Genomic DNA, 18,265 nt, shown 5'->3' on the forward strand with positions numbered 1-18,265 from the left:
AAAGCACTTCAACATTCATGCTGTCTATCCAATGTTCTTCTAGGTATAGAATTTACTCAGAACTCTTAAGGGTATTTGTGAAATATACAATTAGTATTTATCTTAGAAAACTGTACTTACCTTTGGACATTTGGACTTTCTTGCAGTTTCAATCATAAGATTTGAGCCCATTTTTTCTCTACAAAAAAGCGTAAAAAATTGAAAATGCTCCATCAGTTTACCATGAACATGACATACATTTTTATCATCCTTATTTCTGAGACCTTTGCATTTAAAAGAAGCAATGTTTGTATTTCACTTTAACAATCAGATTTATACAATTGACTTCAATGGACCAACACTTCAAGCCTTCTAGTCTGTTGGAAATAAGTCTGAAGAGTGACTGAAGAGGTCTTGATTCAAATTACTCAGCTCACATACTTAACCACAAATCATTACAATTACTCAACTACATAATTAAATAAAATACTTTGCCACATTTAGGAATCAAAAAGCCAACATCCTTATTAAGTGGTTCTACAGTAATTAAAAATCACTTTTTTGTAGTTACAGAAATAAAAGTTACAGAGAGGAAGATGGCATTCAAAATGATTTAGAAGAAACTTAAAACATCTACATGTAGTCTTCCATAACAGTAATTCAATATGTATTTACCATTCCTTTCTAAGGTAGTATTTTTTCACATGAATACATTTTCATAAATCACACTAATGGTCAGCATCGTAGTTTCTCATCATATCAGGGTCAGTATTCCCATTGTTAACAAGATAGCTCTTCTGCACAGTAGAGGAGACTGGAGCAAACTACCATACTAGCTAGTAATCTCACCTCAGCATCTACTTCAACTTTGGTTTGCTTACAATAAAGGTATAAAACTCCTAGAGAGTGGGTGGTCAGCGATAATGATTCCAAATAGGCTTTCCTTTAAATCAGCATACTTTCTTCCTCCCCTAGAACACAGCCCACCCACTGGTGGTGCATCTGCCTTATTCTGCAATGATGGTTTCCCATACTGCCACACTTTTAAAGAAGAGATATTCCATGTGCTGCTATTATAAGATCATCCATCTACAGCTTACATCCATGACAGGAGGGAGTAGCACTTCCACTGTTAAAAACAACATCTTTATCGACCTACTCAGGTCAGAAGACAAAAGAAGCTTTAATGGCTACCACAGAAGCAGTACTCCATGCAGACAGTAGACTGTATGTGCAATTACGACAATTTGCTGCTCTTCTAGTGGATATTTGTGCTTGAAGGATGGCTGCATAGATGTCCTTGATAGGGAGGAAGGGAGACAGGTTCCAGTCCTATGATGGAAAACTCCTGCTGACACAATTCTTGTACCCGTATAACTGTTTTGTTTTTATTTTTGCTTTGATTCTAGTCTCAGAATCACCAACCAAAAGGGGAAGAGTGACATCTGCACTCATTAACTGATTACAGAAGGAGATGAAGGCACACAGAACCATGAAGTAGGAATAAAAGAAATGAGACTGACAGAGGTGAGCTATCAAAGACATCTACTGATTTGCATCACTTTCATCTACTTCTGAAATGTCTGTATTAGGTATTTTTTCCCAAACCCCAAATGTACAGATTAAAAAAATGCATAAGCAATATCCTCTGCTTAATTATAGGAACCATCAAACTGAGTAACTATCTCATCACATCCTGTTTTTCATGAAGGCCAGAAACTGATACTCCAGAGTAGGTACAAGAAATCCTTTCAACTACTGTGCAACTTCAGACATTACAGTCTAAGGTGAAAAGTTTAGTATCACCTCCACATTTCATTTAGTTCTGTTGCTACCATTAATACTGTAATTACATATTAAATAAATGTATTTTTCTCACTGTTTAATTTTCTTTTATGAAGTCACAGCAGAAGTAATTCCACAGTTTATTCACATATTGTGTTAAAAAATAAAGCCTTCTAATTTTATTGAATAGTCCTCTGTTATCAAAGAAAAGAAGAAACTGGTAATTCTCAAGATGCCTTACTATCTTAAATTACCACTTTTAACTCATTTGCTTTTGTTAATGATAAAGACTCTTAATGTGTGTTGTCTTTGGGCCACTGATTACTTTTTCCCCAATCTTGTAACAGAAATATTCCCTAAAATGGGGAAACCAAGACTGCAAATAATATTTTAAATGAAACTGTATTGTAAATTAATACGATGGCATTATAGTATTTTATGTATTTTCAGTCCCAACTGTCAAATACTGAATCATCTTGTCTGACCACAAGCATACAAATGTTTCATTAAACTGCGTTTGACAACCCAAATCACTTTTCATATTAAAGTTACTTTAAATCCTGTAAGCATTTTACAGTTTTCTACTCATTGGTTATTTTGCCATCCTATTTTTCCATTTATCTACTTTGCCTGTCTCTGTCTCCGTGACCTATGTCCTCTAGATATGACCTACTTAAACAACGAGTCTCTTTCACAAACATTGCTCTTTCATTGCTTCAAGTCACTAATATTGCAACACTTATTTCAACAATGCTATGAAGAACATATTGTCAACCATATGCCAGAAGAAACATTTCAATGGGCTACAGCAGTGATGCAAATATTCTAGAGAAAGAGCACTCAATGCAAAAGGCAAAATTGTAACTTCCACCCTCTTCCAACAGCAACTGTAGTACCACAGACTTTTATACCATTTGCTGGTATGGAATGTGTTACTCATCTAGTGACTAGAGAGCAGTATCAATTTATATTTCACTATGCAAAACAAATACTGAAGTATTATTGCTTGTATTCCCAAACATATATATTATCCATTTTCCTATCAAAAGAGAACACATGATTTTTATCCTATGCTTCATACAGTGACCGATTGCTTCTCAAGACTATAAATTCCCAATATGAGATTTTAGCTTGTGAAAACCCCTAGCTGCTCACCAAATTTCTCCAGTAGTTTCTTAAGACAGCATGCAAGAAGAAAATTGTATATGTCAACAACAGTCAAAAGAAAACAAAGAAATTGGAACTATAAGCCAGGTTCTTACAAATGCAATTCAATATAGCATTACATACACTGGTATGTTGTAAGTAAAATCTTCTGCATAACGTAAATTATTAAAACCAGTCCCCAAATTGCAACTCAAGAAATACATAAGAAGAGTTAAAACAGACATACATAGAACATATGAAACCAATTCCCTAAAGTACTCTGAATGAAATGTCAGTTAACCAAAATTAGTTGTCATTTTCTGAAATGCAATTTATAATATACCCCATGAATGCATGGAACATTAGTCTGATGAAACATCAACTTAATTATTTCCAGCAAGAACACCTTCTGACAGAAAATACCACCACCGATATGGTGGAAGGATTAAACACGTATTACATGTCTGTAACATGTCAATGGATTGTCTCTATTTCAAGCAAGGCTGACAAGTTAACATTTAAACTACAAAAACACACACAGCACAAGAAATGCTTTTGAATTCAAAACAAAGCATACAGCAGTTTCCCCATGCTATAACAATGTTAGACCTGACCTTCAATATTGATGTAAAGAGGTATTATATAACCTTGCAATTCCCTTCCTAGCTCCAGGCCCCCACACCCCTGGGAAGCCTCTAAGAATCCCTTCAACAAAATGTTGTGCAGGCATAGCATCTCTCTTCAACATTGCAGGTGACCAAGAAGTCATTTGTTGATCAGCACATTTAATTTTTAATTTACTCTAGGGATAATGTATTAATTGTCTGCTTTTGTCTATTGCATAGGAGTAGAGTTCTTTACCTCCCTCATGTGCTACATCTAGCTGCAGAAAACCAGCAGTATTTTAATTAAAGGCATGTAAAATACTTTCACATCAGGTTATTGTGATTTTCACAAGACTTCATTTAATTGGGTGGGAAATGAAATAATGGAAGACAGAAAAAAATCTAATTTCTAAAAAAGACCTTCAGATACCTGAGAAGAAAAGCTCATGATATTAATTTGATAAATGTATTTATTTCTAAAAATATGCAAGGGCACAGAGAAGTGCTTAGAAGCTTCTCTCTCCACTTCATCAAAGAAGTAAGATGCTTAAAATTCAGACACTACTGGTAAGTCCCACTATTATGTCATAAAAATTCTTTTAATCCCATAAAACACAGTAATCATATTCCCAAAGGAACTTGTTATTACTTATCAGAAGGAACCTTTTACCCTTTTACATTTTCTCTCAGAAAAGATTGTTCAGTTATCTCAGTGGCAGGGCCAGCTTATGCTGGTTTGGAAGCTATGACATTAGTTTGCTAAAAATTATAAACAATTGAACTATCAATACAAATACAGATTGATAAAACTAAGAAATAAAACCTGTAATATAATAACTCTTTCTAGTGGCTTTTCCTGAGCAGCCATCAATGTAAGTGGATACACTTCACAGGCAACTCTGGCACTGCAGATAATTTTTCACTGCAACCCTTACAGCTCATTTCCCTTTCAAAGAAAGTGGCAATGGACAAAGCCCTCCAATATAGCAGCTAACATCAGAAATCCCTACTACAGCACATTATTTCACTTCTTGCCAATCTCCTTTACTAAAAAGGGCACAGCAGGTGGTTAGTAAAATTTGTAGTCAGATCAAGCAGAGCTGGCAAGCATACAGGAATATAATCAGAAATCAGTGCAGTAAAGCTTACTTTATTCCCCAGAAACGTAAATCATTACATTAAAAGCTTCCAGCATCTTGGTAAATACAAAAATAGCTATTTCAAAAGAATGAGAGTATACGTTAATCCCTTCTAGTTTTTTAAGAATCTGCACACCAGTGAAACAATAACAAAACCAAATGCACTCAGTCATTGCACAATTATTTTTAATCGAATCATCTTTTACTTACTTGAGCATTTTTTCCCATATATCACTGTCATAAAAGGCGTGGTTCCAGCCCATTTTGACTGTTCCAACAATGACATTCTGCTTAAAAACATCTGATCCTAACTTATGGTACAGTTCTTCACAATCATCCAGGGGGATATGGAACAATCCCAACATAAAAGCTAGTATAGCTCCTGAAAAAAACAAATATTTTGCAATATTACAAAAACGTATCCTGGAATAAGATTACAAAGATGGATTACCAGTTAATGTAGTTCATAGGTTAACAGAATATCTATCTTGGAACAGCAAGACCAACTGACATTTATTTCACTAAATTCCTGCTCAGAGATCACAAACCATGTTTTAAAAAACATATTCAAGATAGAAAAAGTCTATTTTCAAAAACACAAATATGAGAAGTTAAAACATTGTTTTATTTCTTTTTGCAGATTACAATAAGCATATGGCAGAAAGCAAATGAAATCCACTACTTTACCTGGAAAGAGAAATGAGTAAGAGAAATCTATGCTGTGGTACTAAAAATTTATTAGGAGCAAACTCTTGAGTCAGTAGACAAACATTCTAGGAAAATTTTGCAAAAATAAAGGAGATTCCAGTAGTTTGGATTACATTTGGTTGCAACCATTTTTAATTCTTTTCAGACATACTGCCATCTAGTGTGTGCCTAACAAAAATTATGACCTACCCTTGCAGGAACAAAATAACAGCACTCAAAAAACATTGCTGCTAAATACCATTAAAAGGACTGTGGAAAAATACAATTAATGCATTACTATAATTCTCAGCTATATTAAATCAAAAGGGACACACAAAACCTTTAAATCTAGTTGTGCCATACATGAGAAGAACATGTAATTAATCATTATAATAATAAAATAACAAATAAACAATAAAAACATGTGAGAACATGTAATTAGTCATTAGGAATAATGAGGACACATGATTTTTTCAATCTGGAAATAAATGCCATAGGCTTGAATAAAGTTAATTTTAAAAGGTGCCAACTTTTGAAATAGAATAAAAATACATGTGCAGAAAGAAATACATGCAGAAGTTACAGATGGCTTTAAAAGAAACATGACTTCCAAGCCCTTTTTCACTCTTGCAGTGCCCACCAACTGTGATAGCTGAGCATTAGAGGATTGACGGTCTCAGTTTCTTAAAAGGTGGCACACATGCTTAAGACAACCTGGGCCTACTTGACACAAAGTTTCAACCATACTTGACACAAAGTTTCATCAAGAGAAACTATCTCAATTGCCGAATCACCAGATGCCCGTATTCAAGGCAGACCTAACACCTAGCAGCAGAGACACACCATTTTCCTGAGTCATGCAAATCCTCTGCCACATTCTCTTCCTCTAAACTCTCCAGCACCAGTTCTACCGGTATCATACATTTGCCATTTTGGTGAGCAGATTCAAAGTATGCAGAGCCTATTACAGCATCACTGCAATGACCTTTCTCTGTGACTGCCTGCATTTACACCCTCTGACCCCCAATGAAGAGAAGCATGGGGAAGATAACTACAAAGTGATGCTGAATTCACAGCAAGGGCATTTCCAAACTTCAAAGGTAAAACAGCTCGAACAATAATAAGAAATACAAAAACTGCAGCAGAAAAGAGAAGTGCAGTGCACAAGAGGCATCCTGCCAATCATTTAATCCATCACTCTTGTAAAGCACAGTTCATTCAACTGCAAGACTTTTGGCATATGTACTGTCAATACAAAGAGAACTGCCAGCAGTGCTGGCAGACATGAATAGCCTCACCCAGCCATGTTTTTTCATTTATTATTGCAAACTGGACAATCGCAGACAAAAGCTTAATTGTGTAAACAAAATTTAAAAGAATATACTATGTACTTACTAGTAGTCATAAATCCCAAAATTTGAGGAAGAATTAAAAACAAAGTTCTAGTCACAGTAGTGGGAGTAAATTAAGAACACGAGGCCTCTCTATCTAAGGTAAAACACCTTTATTCATTGAAGACAACACTGGAAAGTAATTTGTATGGAAACCATCTTCCAAAGAAACAACCACTTACTGCTAACTAATGAAGGATTTATTTGGAAGACTATTAAAAATGTAAAGCAGGGAACTATATGGTGACTGTAAACAAATTCTGTCTAGGAGACCTAAACACTCTCCTCCACTATTTTGAGTCAATTAAGCAAATCTCTTCAAACACACTTCATCTACTCAGGGTGATCTGTGTTTAATATTAATTTCTGATCAAATATAAGTATGACAAAAAATTTGAATGTGGGTTTCTAAAGGAAACTGAGCTAGTAAACTACAGTATGCCTCCTATGTTAGAAAACATACTTGTGCTGCTACTGGTCTAGCAATTTCAGAAGGAGATTACTGTCTTTAAAATAGAAACATGCTTTGGAGTTTCCTGCTTTCTAGGGAGAAGTAACTTATCACTAAGTCACAAGTGTAAATAAGTCTGGGTGGGACCTGTAGACATCATCTAGTCCAACCTCCTGCTCCAACAGGTATAATTAGAATAGGTTACTAAGGACTTGTTCAGCAAAATTTTGAGTATCTCCATGGACAGAGATTACAAAGCCTGAACAGGCAACAACTTCCAGCGTCTGACCACCCCTGCAAGAAAAACACGATCCTGTACCTAATTATAACTTCCCATACTCCTGCTTGTCTGCTGGCTTTTCTCCTACCACTGTACACCTTAAAAATTATTCTAGATCCATCTTCTCTTTATTTTCCCATTAGCTGAACCAGAGTAAAGACCTACTCTTAGCCTTCTCAAGGCCAAATAAACCCAGGTTTTGCACTCTCTCCTTTACATGTCATGAGCTCCAGCCCCCTGGCTCTCTGCTAGACTGACCCAGTACAAAAAGACACCCAAAAGATTAAGAGTCTATAGAGGAGCCCACAACAAGACATTTGTGGCCAAACAGAGACGCTTCAATTCTTGGGTCAGTTCTTGTCCATGCAAGCCAATGTGGTCAGCTTTCTTTGCTCTAGAATACAGTGATGATTCATGACCAACTTATTTCAAACAAGACCAGGTCCTTTTCTGCAAAGCTGGTTTCTAGGCCATCAGCCCACCTCAGACAGAGGGCTTTGTATTTGGCTTTACTGAACTTGCTAAGCCATTTCTCCAGCCTGTACAGACCAATATGAAGAGAGGGCACCACAGCATTGACCACTTCCTCTAATTTAGATCATTCAAGATCTTGCTACATGCACATTCTGTCCTTCTGGCAGGTAATTAATAAAGATGAAACACTGCAGTTAATGAAGGAAACACACCTGACTCAGCCTCAGTTCCTGAGGGATATTACCTTAGTAGTCTGTAAAGCTCTATGAATACCAAAGATAATTGTTTCTATGAGCAAATTGAAGATTTCACATAAAATGATAAAGTGACAAATCAGTTTAAAGCCAAAAGTTCGTCATGAACTGCCCAAAGTTCTTATTCAGAAGCAAAGACTCTAGAAATCACAACTGTACTTTTCCAGCTTACACTCTAAGTCAGAAACTGCAAAATCTATATTTATTCTCAGACGTTCTTTTACTACATTGATAGCAAAACTCCAACTTGTGGCTTAATAATTACCTGTGCTTACGCCACAGATGTAGTCAAAAAGCTGATGAACCGGCTTTCCAGTTAATTCTTCTAGTTTCCGTAGAGTCTGAAGTGCAACTAAACCCCTGAAACACAAAATTCCCCTTCACATACAATGGCAGTCTTATCTTACATAGCTTTAACCACTTTTCAATCACCTTTGGTTCATTATAACGAATTATAATAACTGCAACAGTAAGAATCTTGAATATTTCAGGAAATAAAAGAGCAGCAGAACAGAGTTAAAATAAAATGATGAATACTAAATTTGAATGACATACTCAGGCATACCAAACATAGTATTCAACAGCCACAGCCATATTGTTTTATAGCAAAGTCCTGGGGGTGATCAACTTCTGTGGATGTAGACTAAGGATAGATTTTAGTTGCTTTCCCACTACAAAACTCTTAAATTTTGGTCTTGACAAGGCTATACCCCCTGGGGCATAGTATTTTCCAGTCTGCTTGGCCTCAATTCAATGTACCTGAAATAATGGGAGAGATGAATTAGAGACCATCAGATTTGTGTTTCTCTATCAAGAAACAGTACCTGGTGTGCAGCAGTGTGAACTCTGTTGGGATAGAGCGAGATAACTGTGTATGGCAAAATGAGCACCCAAACAAACACCATTCAAGCAGAAATGCATAGAAAAACAATACCCATCCCTCAGATAGTCAAATGTGACAGAAATGTAACTCATTAATTGCCTCTCTGGGCATTTATCTATCAAAGAGAGACTGAAATTTTACTTCATGTTGCAGTATGAAAAAGTTACAAGTATGTAAAACCCCAGAAGTTTTACCTTGTTCCTCCTCCATCAATGGTGAGGACTCGAATTCCCCAGCCTTTCACAGGGTCTGTATAGCCAATCAGAGCTAAAGTTTCTCTAACAGCAGCCTGAAGACTTTCATCATTAGCCTGTCTCAGTCGCAACAGGCATGGGATTAATTTTTCCTATTGATAAATACAAGGATATTTCATTCTAACTATATGTTTAAACCAAAAGAATCCACTCCTAAATTTACTAGCATGGCATTAAAGTACAGAAGTAATATATTAGTTAAACTTGGAAAAAAAATGTCTTCAAATCTATATTTAACCCACGTCTTTCTCTAACAAGGGAAAGAAAGAATGTCAATATTATGCTGTACACACCTCATTGCTATAGTAACTGCCTATCAGAATTAAATAATCAAGATGATATGTAAATATTTTTAATAGCTAGGAAAGCTACATTTACCAGTTTCGTTTTATTGACTTAGTACCACATCAGCCAAGTGTGATACTACTTGAGTATGAAGCACACCAAGTACAGGCAAAAACCCAGATTTGCTTACTAAGTACAGCACTGCTTCAAAACAAGAAATGCCTTCTAAGTATGTAATACCAAAACAAAATTTTAAATGCTTTCCCACACAAATTATTTTTTTAAATGGACACTACCACAAAGATACACAGCATTACAATAAAAATGGGAGTAGTAAATACACACTTTCATAATAAAGTAATTCACATATATTTATGTGAATGCCTCACCTGTACCTTGCCCAGATGATTCATCTGGCCTGCACCCCATTCCCAAAGGCTACTTTTTCCAGAAATTCTACAATCTGTGTCACAAGTTTGTCACATCTTGTGGAAAAAGGCACAAGGTTGACAAATGCTGTGATTTAGCTAGTACTTCTAGAATAGCCTACCACCCACCTCCTGCCCTGTCAATGCAGGGAAGAAAACAAGTATGACTAGATTACGTTAACTTATTTGATGGTTCTCTTGCCACTTCTCTTCGAAGAAAGTATGTAAACAAGCATAGAAAGTACTGTGCATTTACAGATAAACTGTACAGCACATTCCCATCTGGTCAACTGCCACAGGGGACACAGTGTACGACCTTTATCTACCACTGGAAAAAGCTATACTACCTATCCACATGACCATGCCGTATGCTTCTAAATTAAACATTGCAATCTTAAGAGCCTTTAGCTAAACTCCCAGTAGTTTGCATATGAATCTGCTTGAACCAGCTAAAAGTTATAAAAAGAGACACTCAAACTGCAATCCTTGCAAACAGGAAATATGACTAGTCCACAAAAGCACAAAGGGAGGTTTTATGTGGTTCTATATCAATAATTTGTCAGATTGTTTTTTATATAAGCATAAAAATTATTTGCACCTTAATTGCAACTCCTCTGCTCTCTGGAAATTCTAGAAGATGATAGGTCAGTTCTTCAACCCTGTTGATGCAGACTCTTGGATTAGAGGATCTCCGCAGTGCTTGAACTAAAGCTCGAGTCCTGTTATCAATACTCACTCTTGCAATGATCTAAAGAAGACAGACAATATAAAACTACTCTGAGAAATGTGCAAAATTTGTCAAGACTAATTCCAATGTGTTATTTTAAGATTTCTCAGAAGCAATGAACAGCATGTTGTACCAGAGATCTCCTACAGGTTCCGAGTAAGCACTGCTTAAATCATCAACAAACCTTTTTGATTCTTTATTTAACAGAAAATGAAATAAAGTTACAGCAAGAATACACCAAACAAACATGTCAATATGTATTCAGATGGATTTTCAGGGCAACTCTCTTAACAAACCATGAACTGTAAAATTACTATAACCACAAAAAATAGCACAACTAGATCTGTCTGTAATTATGGACTCTATGCATATATGAACTAAATATATGTACCTACAGCATACACACCCACAGGTGTGTGCATTGATATATACATACACAGACACTCTTCATGTATAAACTTGCATAAACAGATCTATACCTGCATAAAACATCTAATACTTAAACACAGATGTATCTATACCTACTTTTAAGTACATATATATATTTGTAAGTTTACATATAGTATGTGTATATATATATATATATATATAAATAAAATCTATATAGTTTTATATATATACTTTTTCATCAAAGTGCACAGAATGAATCAGAGAACAGTTTGGGTTGGAAGAGGCTTTAAAGATCATCTAGTTCCAACCTCCTTGCTGTGGGCAGGAACACCACATATATACTTATATGGAAGTACAAATATGTATATGTAAGTAAAAGTATGTGTACATATGTATGTAAGTATACACACAGGTATATACTTATTTATGTAAGTAAATGTGTATCAATGCTTAAATATAGGTATATACACTAGTGTAGCATCTATATATATACACTTGTACAAAATATACATAGAAATAATAATAAATTAACACTAAACAAAGACTTGCCTTTTCTCTCTGAAGAGACAGATGCTTTTCCCTCTCTTCAGCAGTCTTGGCCTCTTTTGCTTTGTCCTCATCACTCTTCTCAGACACTTCTTGTTCTTGCTGTTTACTCTTTTCTGATGAAACAACTTTTGCATCAGATCTTAACTTTGGAACCAACCCACCAATATAGCTGTCGACAAAAGCTTGTACGCTGTTACTGGGATACGAAAGAAAGTCTGCAATACTTTTTTTAGTGGAAACTGGGAGAGCAGTATTTGTCTTTTCAGTACCCAAGATCTCTGCTTCAGGAGCTAAAGTACCTGCTGAATTCACTCTCTTTTCTTCCTTTGTTACAGTGTTTGCTGATAAATCAAGCTTATTCCTCTCTTCACTTTCAGAGTCCTGTAATAAAGCATTCCTTTTTCTTCCTTGTTCCATAACAGAATTACTAAAGTAAGAGTTGATATGATCAGCTATGAAGTTGTAAGTCTCTCCAAAATTTGTAGAAAAGTAGCTTATATGAAAAAGGTGGTTTTTAGTAGATGCTGAAGCTTCTGGAGTATCTTGACAAGTGCTACTTGAACTTAGTGACACAGATTCCAAGTTTTCACTTGCACAAGTGGATTCCTTTGCAGCTGGGCCTCTGTTGCAATCGTCCTGAATTCTGACATCTGTAACTTGTTTATCATTTTCTACATTTGTGCTGATGTTATTTGCATCTGCACTACTTTTATTTGCTTTACCCAAAGTACCTGAGTGGGACTTTAATCGAGCTATCCGTGACACCAGCTCACTGTGAGTGCCAGACACTGCCTTTGAAACGGATTCTATAGTATTCTTAATTCGTGACATGCGAATGCTCAGCCTTGTAAGTCCTTTAGAAGAAGAAGTTAAAAGTTTGGAAACTCTGTAGTATAAAAACTCATGGCTATAAATGTACTTGTTATACCAAAATGTTCTGCTTCTGGCCCACTTACACCACGGCTCACTTGTATGAAAAGCTCTCAGGTGTGCAGCATGATTTATCCTCCAGCAGGCTTTAGGTCTACAGAAACACAGGTATTTGTTTCTCTGCTTCCACCAAAGACTTTTTGGGTTAATCAAAAAAAATAAATATGCATCCAAGGATAAATGAACTGTCATTACTTATAAATAATTGCACCTTTTCTATGTTGCTTTCTACTTCATTCCAAAAAATATATGTCAATAAGCAAGTCCTGTAATGTAGTGTTGTCTGAAAAAGAAAAAAACAAAACAAAATGAAAACCAACAATGGAAACCCCAAACCAGAAACAAGTTAAACTAAAATCACAGAGTTGTTTAAAACACATGAAGCTTGTGTATCCTTTTGGTAAAGACAGATAAACATTCAAATAAAATCAAACAATCTCATGGGAAAATCTACTGCTCAGGACATTTGGTAGGTAGCTCACCCCAACATTTCAACACGGTACTCCCTGTGAGACAGTTTAATCTCATCTTGAGCAATAAGTAACTCTTCTCAGAAGCACTTAATGACATTTTGAATATTGATTGCTGTTTCTTCAGCAAATTATCTTGTGCAGATACAACGTTTCAAATGTTATTATATTACCACCCATAAGCAGAATTCCTCACAGGGGAGGAGCAACACCAATACTTTGATCAAAGTTCAACGAAACATGCTCATCATAAGAGCCAAGGGCAGGATATAATCCTTACTCTGAAAAGAAAGGTGCAACTGGTGGAGCAGCATTTTACACAGCACACCAGAGTTGTGCTGATATCACAGGCGCAAATCCATTATTTGCCGAAAAAGCAAGCCCAGGCTTCTCCAGGCCGTGACAAATGCCGAGAAGGGCTGCCAGGCAGGCACGCAGGCCAACTCCGGCGCAGGCCGACTTCACAGTGACAGCAGAGGTGGAACCCCGCCGGCAGCGCCATCGTTACTTACAGTCTCCTCTGCCTACGCCGTGCCTGTCCCGCCGGGTGACCGCCGCGCAGCCGGGCTGCGGGCCCCAGGCCGGGCCAGGCTATATAAGCACGGGGGCGCCTCCTGCCCCGGGGGCAGGCGCGGCCGCTGTTCCTGCCTTGCGCCATTTCCCCGAAACGCTGCCGAGAATGGCGACGTAAACAAGCACCGAGTCCAGGCCCCGCTGTCCCCAGCCCACCTCCCGTTACGCGAGCGAGTCCCGTGCGCCCGGCACGCGTTCATCGTGTTCCCCTCGTCTTCATATTGCCCCACGACTCGGTGGCGACGCGGCCCGTCCTGGAGGCGGTACCTGCTGGACAGTGGCTCCCGCCTCCCCCCTCTCCCCCGGCCGCCGAACGCCAGGCAGGGGCCGCACCCTCACGAGCGGTACCGCCCCGGCGGAGCGGGCGGGAGCCGGCGGAGCCCGGCACCGCAACACCCGCGGCGCGCGGCACTGCGCCTGCGCCCGCCCCGCGCGCCGGAAACAGCTGGGGCGCGCGCCAGCGCCCCACGGGCCGACGCTGGGGGGTGGCGGGGGGGGGTAGCGGACGGGGGAGACGCGAGACGGCTCGCGGGGCGGGGCGGGGCGGGGCCGGGCAGCGCGAGGTCAGGGCCGGAGCGGGGCTGCTGCGCCTGCGCGCGCGCCGGGGCGGGCGGCGACGTGCGGCGCGGCACGCGGTGAGCGCTCCCAGAGCCGCCGGGGCGGGGCTTGGAATGGGCGGGGAACATTATCCGGGCCCACGCTCGCGCCCGACTGAGCAGACCTGACCGCTGAAAGCCCCATCCGGCCTCGCTTTTAGCACTGCCAGGGTCAGGGAATCCACATCCCTGGGCAGCCTGTTCTGGTGCCTTTCCACCCTCACAGCAAAGAATGTCTTCCTAATATCTAACCTAAATTTCCCGTCTTTCAATTTGTGTCCATTACTCACTGTCCTGTCATTATAGTTTCTGTCTTCTCTGGCTTCTATGTCGGTCCCTTTCACGTACTGGAAGGAGCTTTGAGGTCCCCACAGAACCTTCTCCATGCTGAGCAGCCCTCGCTTTCTCAGTCTGTCTTTTTAGGGGAGGTGCTCCAGCTCCCTTACCAGCTTCATGGCCCTCTGCTGGGCTTGCTCCAAGAGGTACATGTCCTTCTTATCTTGAGGACCCCAGAGGTGGATGCAGCACTCTAGGTGGGATCTCACCAGAGCAGAGTAGAGGGCCCGAATCCCCTCCCTTCGTGCTGCTGCCCATGCTGCTTTCGGTGCAGCCCAGGACATGCCTGGCTTTCAGGCTGGGCGCAGCGGAGCAGGTTGTTGGGCTCTTGATGCCATACCCGGTGGAGTCACTGGGAGCAAGGGGCTGGGAAGAGAAGCATCCCTACCCAGTCTTTGTAGCTCCTCAGTGCAGCTGCCTTGGGAATATGCTCCCCTCTATCTCCTGCTTAATGCTTAGGGAACGATGGCAGGCATGTATTTCATGGGTTGGACAGGTTTAGGGGACACTTTGGTCTTCCCCAGCCAGGCTTCAGAGCAGCAGCAAGCCCTGAGGTTCCTGCCTGCATGGCCTGCCTGAAACACAGTTTTAATGAAGTTGCCAAAACTTCACGTAGCAATGGCACAAGAGGATGGATGTGCTGTGTGCTCAGGTGGAATAATGGAGGCCTTACCATGAGGGTTAGGAGGGTCATGTCACACAGTTTCAGATCCCAGTTGTCTGTTTTTTTTCTTCCTCACAAATAAAGTAAATTAATTTTCTTACCTTGCATTTTATTCCCCAAAGGAACATTTATAATCCTTACATACTGTAATTTTTATCATGTATTTTTTATTAATTGAACAGGTTAAATTATCCATATCTCCCAGAGCAGGATATCCCTATCTGGACACCAGGTGCCCACCAAAGTCATTCAGTCACTCCCTTCCTCAACTGGTCAGAGGAGAGAAAATAGAACAAAGGGCTTGTGAATTGAGATAAGGACAAAGAGAGATCACTCACCATTTACCGTCATGGGCAGAACAGGCTCGGCTTGGGGAAATTGGTTGAATTTATTACCAATCAAATCAGAGTAGAGTAATGAGAAATAAAATCAAGTCTTAAAACTTTCCTCCCACCCCACCCTTCTTTCCAGGCTCATCTTCACTCCCAGATTCTCTCCCTGCTCCCCATACAGTAGAGCAGGAGGATGAGGAATGGGACCTGCAGTCAGTTCAACACATACTGTCTCTGCCTCCCTTCTTCCTCAGTGGGAGGACTTCTTAACTCTTCCCCTGCTCTGCCATGGGGTCCCTCCCACAGGAGACAGTCTTCCACAAGTTTCTCCAGTGTTAGTCTTTCCCACAGACTGCAGTTTTCACAAACTGCTCCATCAAGGGTCCCTTCCACAGGGTGAGTTTGTTCCTTCAGGAACAACCTGCTCAGAGTGGATCTCCTGGGCACAGGTCCTGACAGCAAACCTGCTCCTGTGTGGACTCCTGTCTCCATGGGGCCACAGGTCCTGCCAAGAGCCTGCCAAGAATCTGGGTGCAGGTTTCCCATGGGGTCATAGCCTCCTTCAGGTGCCTGCATGCTCTGGCATGTGGTCTGCCAGGACCTGCAGGGGAATCTCTGCTCCAACACCTGGAGCACCTCCTCCCCCTCCTTCTTCACTCACCCAAATGCCTTCAAAGTTGTTCCTCTCACATATTCTCACCCCCCTCTCCCAGCTGCTGTTGCACAGAATCTCTTACCCTTTCTTAATATGTTGTCACAGGAGCACTACCACCATTGCTGATGGGCCCAGCTTTGGCCAGTGACAGGTTCATCTTGGAGCCTGCTGGAATTTACACCTTCCAACACAGGGGCAGCTTCTGATGATTTTTGCAGAACTAGTAGTCCCACTCCCCATTCTTCCCCACCAAAACCTTGTCACATTAACCCAATGCAAAGACAATTTTACAGTCAAGGCATGTCACTTCCTTGGGGAAGTACTCAGTCGTCACAAATAACTCACGAGCCACTTATTATTAGGATCCTTTTGCAGATTACAGTGGCAGTTCATACCCAGGTGCTCATCTGTTCCCTATTAAATGTTTCCAGAGTTGCTGCCTTCTGTCCTGTTCTGCAGGTATGGTCTGCCTGTCTTGTTTACTACAGATTACTACACATTCAGTTGTATTATCCAGTGGTGGTATACTCATGTTTTCAAGATTTATCTACTATTCTTTAATTTATCACAGGATTTCATTATATATGCTTAAGCTCATTTTTAAACCAAATATTTCAAACAGTAGTGGGGTCTGCCCTAAGTGCCAGATGCAGCTAAGCAGGGAGGTTTCACTGCCTCTTGATGTATGAGTTACTTCATGTAAAAGCCTGAAAACTGTTATGAGAGCAACACAGTACAGATACTTTTAGAATGTGTAGCAATGTTAGCTTAAACAGCTTCCCTGCATGTGTTTGCTCTTCTGTAAGCCCCAGGGTTCTAGTGCATTTGCCAGTGTGCTGAACCGAGTTGGATCTCATCAGATGACTTAAGAAGCAGTCACCCATCTGAAGCCACAGTCTGAGCTGGCTTTCTTACAGCAACAAAAGCTAAGGCAAAACAAGATCTACAACTTCAGTAAGAAGGAAGTTTGGACATGATAAGCTTCATCCTGCCAGGGCACATCCTGCCTCTCTTTGACTGGCAAATAAGGTATTTGAGGTAGGAGGCAACTGATCCCTTTTAGCTGCATATGGTTCCTTCCTAAACAGTCACACTTTATCCCATAATCTCATTGTAAAATTCTCTCCTGTGTCTGCTCAGACATTTGTCTCACCACCAGGATATGTACAATGGTGTGTTGATTCACACCTTTGCTGAGGAAAAGATTCAAGGATTTCACATTTCTGGTCCAATCACAAACCCAGATATTCTTGCCACGTCACTCTCCCCAAGGATGGACAGACCTGTCTGATCTGACACGTTCAGAGGTGCATGATCCATCAGCTTCTCAAAACAACCATGAAATACAAAATAACTGAAAAACAGTGGACAGGAAAAGATAAATTTATGTATTCCCACGCACAAATTCTGCACCTTCTAAAATGTTTTGCCAATTTATTATTCTCTTTACTGTAGTAATGACATTAGGAAGAAATTATCTCAAATTTGTTTAAAAGATAGAGTAATTTTATAAGCTCTCTTAGTAGTCAAGGATGAGTTCATTCTGTTTGACTAAATACCTACTTTTTAGATAAGAGACATGAATCCACATATGGTGTTCAGACAGTGGCCAACTCTAGTTGTTTTCACATAATATAGATATCATCTCATTTAAATGATTTTGAGATATATTTAAATTTTAATAGGATGTATATTAGCTATTTGAAAAATACTTCCATTTCAGTACTTTTCATGGGAAGTATTAAGAGAGAAATTTGTTGTTATTATTGATGGGTTTTTGTTGATCGCTATTAGGTTGCATACCCAGCACTCAAGCTCTTTCAGAGTGGTCCCATGATTGTTTTCAGTTTAGGAAACACTGAGAGTAGTTTGATTTTAATGCATTCTATCTCTGTTAATAAATTAAAAAAAAATCAAAAGCTTTCAAAAGATTTTCTCATTATACCTGTTACTACATGCTTTTGTAGGTAGGATGAAAACTTGTAAATCAAGTTACACATCA

At 39.6% G+C, this 18,265-nt stretch overlaps 1 protein-coding gene across 2 annotated transcripts in view; it reads right to left on the bottom strand.

Annotated features, from left to right (window-relative positions):
• The window catches only part of PNPLA8 (patatin like phospholipase domain containing 8), a 35,935-nt gene extending 21,862 nt beyond the window's left edge, over positions 1 to 14,073 (bottom strand). Inside the window, exons 1-7 of one of the 2 annotated variants that reach the window (XM_053977387.1) lie at positions 13,948 to 14,073; positions 11,708 to 12,920; positions 10,640 to 10,789; positions 9,269 to 9,420; positions 8,457 to 8,551; positions 4,865 to 5,036; positions 121 to 178 (exon numbers count right to left, since the gene is read on the bottom strand). In XM_053977387.1, coding sequence (XP_053833362.1) covers positions 121 to 178; positions 4,865 to 5,036; positions 8,457 to 8,551; positions 9,269 to 9,420; positions 10,640 to 10,789; positions 11,708 to 12,829 — 1,749 coding nt within the window. In that variant the 5' untranslated portion in view covers positions 12,830 to 12,920; positions 13,948 to 14,073. Of the gene's footprint in view, positions 1 to 120; positions 179 to 4,864; positions 5,037 to 8,456; positions 8,552 to 9,268; positions 9,421 to 10,639; positions 10,790 to 11,707; positions 12,921 to 13,836 lie in introns of both variants that reach the window. The other variant, XM_053977386.1, reaches the window with a different exon arrangement.
• Between the last annotated feature and the right edge of the window lie 4,192 nt (positions 14,074 to 18,265).

The sequence above is a fragment of the Vidua macroura genome, chromosome 5, assembly GCF_024509145.1.
Source record: "Vidua macroura isolate BioBank_ID:100142 chromosome 5, ASM2450914v1, whole genome shotgun sequence".
NCBI lineage: Eukaryota > Metazoa > Chordata > Aves > Passeriformes > Viduidae > Vidua > Vidua macroura.